Raw genomic sequence first — 7,724 nt, forward strand, 5'->3', positions numbered from 1 at the left:
AAAAAAAACACAAGCAGGAGTATTTCATGGCACCCCTGCCACTTTGCCTGGAAAAAAAAATCAGTCTGAAAGAGTTATGTTTGGATAAAATAAAAAGTGGAAGTGATTCAGAGAGGTTGTTGATGGCTCTCCTCAGGAGAGCCATTTTGTTAGTCTGTCAGAAAAGGTTATGGGATGCCTACTGATGAGGCCCCGCTAAGAGCAGGCATGGCTGTTGTGAATGCTCCTTTGCAGCAGAAGGTGGTCTAGATTTGCTGTTTCCCAGCTTCTTAGTAGCCGAGTTTGGTGTAGAACATTGATTGCTTTTCTTGTACCTGTTTTGGCCCAACATACAAGTCATCAGTATCACAGTCATTGCGGTGGGATGCCTAGTTTAGACGGTCTCCGAAGTTCCTTTCTAATTCTGCTTCCCATGAATATTCCCAGGTCTTATGATTGTGTGCAAGTGTCACGAGAGGAGTAGTTTAACTGGGGAAAATCAATGCTGTATTACGAAATACGTAACAATAAGGTGAATGTAGCGCTGTATGTAGAAAAGTAGGAGGCAAAAAGGCCTTTTTAAGTGAACTTAAATTGAGAGAAAAAAGCTTGAGGAGTAATAAGTAAAAAGGTATTTATCAAAGACAGATTTCATTTCTTATCTGTAGTGTGCTCTGGCAGGTAGCCTGAGGGACTTCAAAAGATGTGATTGATCTCAAGTGAGCAAGCAGAATACCCATTTGGTAGTCCCAGCTTCAAATATACAGCTGAAGGAATTTGTTACCTTTGAGATGGAAGGTATTGCACAGGGGTGCAGAAGAGTTAAGATGATTTGACACAAAAAAAGATTAGTGTTATATCCAGTAAATTCAAGTTATATCTAGTAAATTCATTCTCTCTCTCTCTCTCTGTAGCTATGCAACTCCTATAACCATCATGTAAAAACAAAACTAGGAAATGCAGTAGCTTGGGTTTGTGCTAGCTCTTCCTCAGACAACCCTGAAGACCCTCCTTAGAAGGGGGCCTCCTTAGAAAAAGGGGCACTACAGGTACTTTCAGGAATTATTTTTATGGGGTTTGAGTTTTGGAACTTTGATTTTCTTCCAGATAATTTTTCAGGCTGTTGTAGTCCTCTGTTTGGCATGTAAATTGCTTCAGGTGATGCCTTATATTATGAGGTGGGCATTTAGGATAATCATCAGTACTGTTCAAATCCTAGCGGACACATTTTTTGAGAGCCAGTCCTGTAGACTTAAAATCTAAATATTTGTTTGGTGGTGGTATGAATTATGACCCTGGCAGACTGACAGTGGACTGAGTTAATGGTGGGGTGATACCCTGACCCTTTTAAATATTACTGGTCCTTCAGTGGGAAGGACTTTCTTAGCTACATTGTGGGTGGGAGCCTACTTCAATCTTGATGCAGTTTTTCAACACGTTCTTCATTTAATTTTAATTTAGTGACAATAGACTTGTGATTCTTGGTGACTGGGCAGTTTAGAAAGGATTGTATACCAACAGGTATACATACAAAACAGGGAGGAGAGAATCATCTGAATTCAACAGTTATTGGAGCTCTGTTTGAAATTTCTGATTTGTAGAAGACGAGAAGATGATCAAGTTTGTCAGTAGCTTCCTATCATAACTAATGTGAAACCATTCTGGTGGCATAGTCACTAGGCTTGTAATTTAACGACTAGTTGGCCAAAATGAAAACACAAGGATTGTCCCTTTTGGGTACCTTAGTATCTGAAGAAAATGTGAAGTCGTAGCTGAGAGACTTTTGGGTTTTTTTCTCTTTAGGTAGGTTACCCGTATCTGTTTCAAATACCTCTTTTCATCAGCAAATGGACAGTGAGAATGCCTGGAAATATTTTTAAATTTAATTTGGGATTTACTATAACTAATGCGATCTATGAATGAGTTCAAACAATATTCCATGTATTTGCATTGTGTATTTCCAATTTTAAAAGGAATATAATTTTGTAGTTGCTCTGCTTATGCTAACTCTACCTGTATCAAATGCCAGGGTTTAATGAAGCATTTAAGGTTTACTCTATTTGACTTTTGAATGAATTCAAACAATTTTTCATGTACTTGCATTTTATATTTTGTAAAAAGATGGTTTTCAAATACTTACTTGTGTAGGACTGTCATCTCTCTGTGTTAGTTCAAATACTGGTATTCATGGAATCTCAATGTAATTTGTAAAGAGCATGCAAGTTCTGACTTACGAAATAATGTTTGAATTCAGTCTTGACAGTGGGCATTTTATTACCATTAACTTTTTTACGCAACTTCAGCACTTGAAGATTTACATCCCTAGGGACTGAAATCTCCATCTCAGAGAACTTTCAAGACCCCCTGAGATGCCTGTTCCGCAACGCATGCATCCTCATAGAACTATGGAAATAACCTGAAGAAAAAATCCATGTTGTGAGACAAAAGTGTAGTTTTGGTGTTCTCTTGCTGTGGAGTTCAGTAACACACTAGTAGTCTTTAATCTCCATGTGTTTCTACGAAACCTTGATATGTAGTGCTCCTATTGGATCCTGGTCAAGTTTTAATAGACTGACGTACCGTCAGACCAAAAGTCCTCCTATCAAAAGGAGAGAAGGGCAGCAAATGCCTGGCTTGCTGACATTGTTTTTCTTCTGCTGAGCAAATATAAAGTGATTCCTCCCCTGCTAAACTTGCTGCCTTCTTCCAGGCAGCTCTTGGGTACTTTAACTAAAAAGTGATGGCATTTTCAAGGAAGAAAAAAGTATTGATCTAATAACCTGTTAATGTTGAATATATTGGCATCTTCCCTTGAGAAATTTGTATTAATTTGAAATAAAAATACTCTGAGTTGAGGACATAAAATGTCTTACCCTTAATTTTAACTGTAATTAGTGCATTAAGAAATTCTTCTGGGATATTTAGGAAACAGGTCAAATCCTTTTTTAGTCAAAATTGATAGGCTGAATTCTGTAATATTTTATAGTGATGCAAAGCTTGTTAGGAACTGGGCTTAGCTGGTGAAGCTTTTAAGCTTACTGGTTTGAGGGACGTTAAAGAATGTTTTTGTGGAGGTGACATGGTTCTCATTCCTTTACCATGCACATTTTTTTTCAGTTCTGGGACTAGTTTAAGTTGTTCAGCTGGTACAAAGATTGTTTTCAGTAACTAAAGGTGCAAGAGATTAGCAGCAATTAAAATTTTTGATGGTTTCACTGAGAGTTTTCCAGGCAGCAGGGAATTCAGATTTTTTGTTCTCTCATAGAAGTCTGAAAGAGATGGAGAGCTTTATGGCTGGAGGACAGTTATGGGCGCAGTTCCATAGTGGAATGACTTATATCCAGTTGCGTAGGATTTTAATTTTGGTTTGCAACTGAGAGGTGTATGTTAGCTGCCCATTTTCAGCAGTTTGCTCATGACAGCTGCCTCTAAAGAATAGTTTTCACAGGACTTCTGTCTCCATTCTCTTTAAAAAAGAGTAAGTGTAAGATAGAAAGCAAATCTGGTTCATATTAAATATGTAGTTGAGAAGAAAGGACATTCTTTTCAGAAAGGATTCGTTTTTACATCGCTCAGTGCTGTGCCAGATACACTGATGGACCCTTGTTTGGTTGCCTTCCTGCTGTGGGCCAGTCCAGGTCACCTGAAGTGTACCCTTTGACTTCTAAGGAGTTAGTGAAAAGTATCAGGACACTGATACTGGCATTCAGGCCAGACTTCCAATGCCTTCCTCTCGCTGTTGACTGGATGAAATTTAGCGGTCTCCAAAGGATAAATCGGTCCATTGAAGTTCACTGTCTCTCTCTTTGCTTGAGAGAGAAAGGGAGAGGGGGAAGCGGGGGGAGAGGGGGTAGTTGACTGGGATGAGTTCACCTCAAAAGATTAAGTGGCTCTGGAAAGTGGGCAGACTGCTCATATTTTGGGATTTAGTTGGATTTAGGTACAAACATGGTTGAGGTTTAGGTAAACTGCATCCCACCCTGTAATAGAGGACACCCAGTTTTCACAGGGGCTGTGAGAATTTTTTTTTTCTAGATGTATTTCCAGGGGAGGAATGAACAGGAGGGCATAATTAAACAAAGCAAAAGGAAAGAGCTTGTGGAAATCTACTTGGCATTACATGCTTTGTTTGTTTTTAGTCTCGTTTTCCTAAGACTCCAAAGTGTGTCTGGTTACCTTGTTTTTCCAGTCCTTCCTTATAAAAACTCCTTGAAGCTTTTTGCTGAACCTCAACGACGTCTGAAAGAGGGAAGAGCATTCAAAGCTATTAAGTACTTACAAACTTGTATTAAAGCAGTTGCTGGCTATTAGAGAGGCACAAAACCAATTTCTGCACTGTAGCAAAGGTTGCTGTAAAAACTCTAGGCTGATGGATCGTGCTCAGTGTGCCATGGAACCGCTTGCTGGTTCTGTATGCTTCCCTGTCAATGCATAGCTGGGAACTAGCTGCAACTATTGCAACTTTCTGTGTCCAAGTGATTAACCAAAGTGGAAGAGGGACAAAGGGTCACTTGAAGTACTCTGGTGGGGCGTAGTGAAGAACCGGATTATTGCCTTAGTAATGGTTGAAGATAAGGGGCACAGGACACCCATTCATGGGAAACTGGGCTTTATTGCTTCTGCTCGGCTTTCTTCTTTGCTGCTCTTCTAAATTTACTGCAAAACCTCTTTCCATTTTTTGTTCTTTTACGTTTCTAAGTCTTGTGAATAAATAACTTATAGTTAAATAACTGACCTGTTATATAAAGGGGAAAATAGCTAGTGCTCTTGTGCTAGATGAACACAAATACATGTTACTTTGTTGTATGAAGCTCTGTGTGGTCCAAATCTAGAAGAAAGCTGGGCTGCATGTATAGATGTGAATGAAGAATTGTCTTGAAGGGAATCCTGACATTGGTTGACCAGAGAGGTGTTTGCCTTAATTTAGAAACCTGAAATTTTGTGTTCATTCAAAACCTGAACAGCTCAGAATTGTAACAGCAGTCTTCTGGCCTTTACAGGCTTCAAGAAATACTTTGCACAGGGTTCACATTCTCTAAAATTTAAGACATGACAACTATATTTCCAGCACTGTAATTGAGATAAAAATCATAGTGAGTTTAAAAAAAAAAAGGGGGATGATACATTTTATTAAAATTTTCTCGTGGATTAATTAACTGAGATTTGGCAAGCTTTTAAGTCTCATGTTCTTGTTATGCTCTTAAATTGGCTTTCCTAGTTGTTCGTAGGAAGTGTACTAAGTAAGTATAGCCGACCAAGTCGAGTCTTTACTTACCCCAGATTTTGGTCATGATTTTTTAGTGAAGATCAGTACATGTGAGAAGTACTGCAGCTGCTATCTGTTCTCTCCCCTATGGTGGTGTTTGGGGTTTTTCGTGGGGTTTTTGGGGTTTTTTGTGTTGTTTGTTTGGTTGGTTGTTTTAGTTTGTTCTTGTTTAAAGATATGGAACTACTGGTTCAGAGATTCTGCTTACGTGCACACATATACATGTGTAAGATACCATGTTCAGTGTATTTCTGTATTTGTAGGGGTTTGGTTTTATTTTCTTAATTTCTTTTTAGCGGATATAGCTCAGAGATACAGGATAAGCAAATACCCAACTCTGAAACTCTTCCGAAATGGAATGATGATGAAGAGAGAATACAGGGGCCAGAGATCTGTGACAGCAATAGCAGATTATATCAGGCAGCAGAAGAGTAACCCTATTCGGGAGGTCCAGGATTTGGAGGAAATTAGTTCTCTTGATGTAAGTCTTTCAATTTTATTCCTTCTAAATATATTCTTATTCGTTTTTTTAATGTTGAACTGATGAAACATAATGTGTTTGAAGTACATATTTACTACTTTTTTTTTCCATTCAGAAATGTTATGAGTGCTTTTTTTAAACTGAATAGAAAACTGGATCATTTCCAGTATTACAAATTATTCCAATGTAATCACTTTCAACTGCATTCATTTTGTTACAGTAACTCCACTACCAAATTACTTATTTTACTTTTAATCATTTGAAAAGAATCATATGTTGTATTTGACAAGATATTTCTAATATTCCTCACTGGAAAAATATTCACAAGGATGCTTCTGAATATTGAAAAGGCAGAAAAGAAATAACTTCTGCACAGTTATTGACTGTTGAATGAATGGCACCTCTGTATTTAATATCCTTAGGGAGTAATGATAGTTTTTGATAATTTGAGGTAAGTTATAATTTAACCTTTGTTTTTACAGCGCAGCAGAAGAAATATTGTTGGATACTTTGAGCAAAAGGACTCTGACAATTACAGAACCTTTGAAAGAGTAGCGAATATTTTGCATGATGATTGTGTATTCCTGTCTGCCTTTGGGTAAGTTTTAAAATTTGTTGATTGCATGACTTTGTTATTGAAATTATGTTAATGAGCTGTATATAATTTAGTTGAATGGCGTTCTTTAATACTTTCACTGTGGCATAACTGAAGGACTAGACCTTAACACATAAATACACTGAGAGAAGGATAGGAGGAGAAAACTCCTCCGAGCCTTAATGTTTGCTGTGAAATCCAACTTTGATTTTTTGCCTCTTTTTCTTTTTTCCCACTCCTTGTCAGTGTAGTTTAAATGTCATTGGGAAGGTTTTAGGGGGGCATGCTAGACAGTTGTGTCCCAAAAACCTGCTTCTTTGGAGGGAGAGGGGAACAAGTAGTGAAGAGTTTAAAAACTTTTTGGCAAAAATTTTATCAGCTTCGTAGACTGAGTAACTCTTTTTTTGCAACCTCCTAGATTTTTTTCTTTGAAACGTGACCATTTTTTGTAGGGGTGTTTTCCTTCTTTTTGTAGGTTTTTTTTTTTCTTTCCTTTTTTCCTGTAAAGAGTAATTCAGTAGTTGCTTGCTCATTTCCTCTTGATATCAGGGGAGAGGATCTTCTTCCAAAATGCCTGATTTCTGTGCCTGGGTCTGTTTCATGCGAGTTCTATGTCACTGCACACAGTAACAGTTTAGAAAGGCAATTGCATTGATGAGCTTCATAGTGTGAGCCTAGAAGAACAACCTACAGAAATTCAAATTTCTCCTTGTTATACAGATTTACAGCAATATTTAAAAATATTAAAAGATCTTCACTGGAGGAAGAAGAATAAGTTGGGAGTGAGTGATTCCCTTTTTAAGTAGCATAATAAAATGCAATTATAGATTCTTTCTGCAGTTTAATGTGCCAGCACTAACCAATTTAAAGTGATTGGGCATTAATGTGAATGGAGTGGTTTGCAGTCTAGCCACAGTTGCAAGATCAGGAATTTGCATGGGTTATACTTAGCTTTTATATACCGCACACAGTTGCCCTAAAGTTTTTTTTTAATTGGATGTAGTGAAGGATAGTGGAGAAACTGGGAGGATGTATCAAGGTAGAAAACATTTCATCTGTTTGAACAAAATTTGTTGTCAGTCACTGATGCCTCTTCCAACGTGTTTCCAAAAAAAGTTTGGGGGTGGGGGAGAGTATTTGTAATGTGCAGTACGTGTGGCTTTCCTTTCTTTCAGTTCCCCATTAGGTATCCTATGACTGTGTAAGCAGCCTTGGCCGTGAGAGAATAATCAAATCTTGTAAATCTGTGATCTGTAGGTCTATCAGTCTATACCCAAAGAATGGCCATTATCTCAAATGTTTTCTGATGAATGCATCCATGCTTGGTCTCAGGGCAGCCAGTCTGAGTCACTATTAGAATTTTAAATTATTTTTTGCCCCGTCATATGACTTTCATTCTTTTC

The 7,724-nt window shown here is 37.8% G+C and overlaps 1 protein-coding gene across 1 annotated transcript in view; it reads left to right on the plus strand.

Annotated features, from left to right (window-relative positions):
- The window catches only part of ERP44 (endoplasmic reticulum protein 44), a gene marked incomplete at its 5' end in the record, with an annotated part of 38,532 nt that overhangs the window by 15,650 nt on the left and 15,158 nt on the right, over positions 1-7,724 (plus strand). The window contains 2 exons of the mRNA XM_009587884.1: positions 5,542-5,726; positions 6,209-6,324. Of these exons, the coding sequence (XP_009586179.1) occupies positions 5,542-5,726; positions 6,209-6,324 (301 nt within the window). The remainder of the gene's footprint in view (positions 1-5,541; positions 5,727-6,208; positions 6,325-7,724) is intronic.

The sequence above is a fragment of the Fulmarus glacialis genome, unplaced genomic scaffold (assembly GCF_000690835.1).
Source record: "Fulmarus glacialis isolate BGI_N327 unplaced genomic scaffold, ASM69083v1 scaffold12891, whole genome shotgun sequence".
Taxonomy (NCBI): domain Eukaryota; kingdom Metazoa; phylum Chordata; class Aves; order Procellariiformes; family Procellariidae; genus Fulmarus; species Fulmarus glacialis.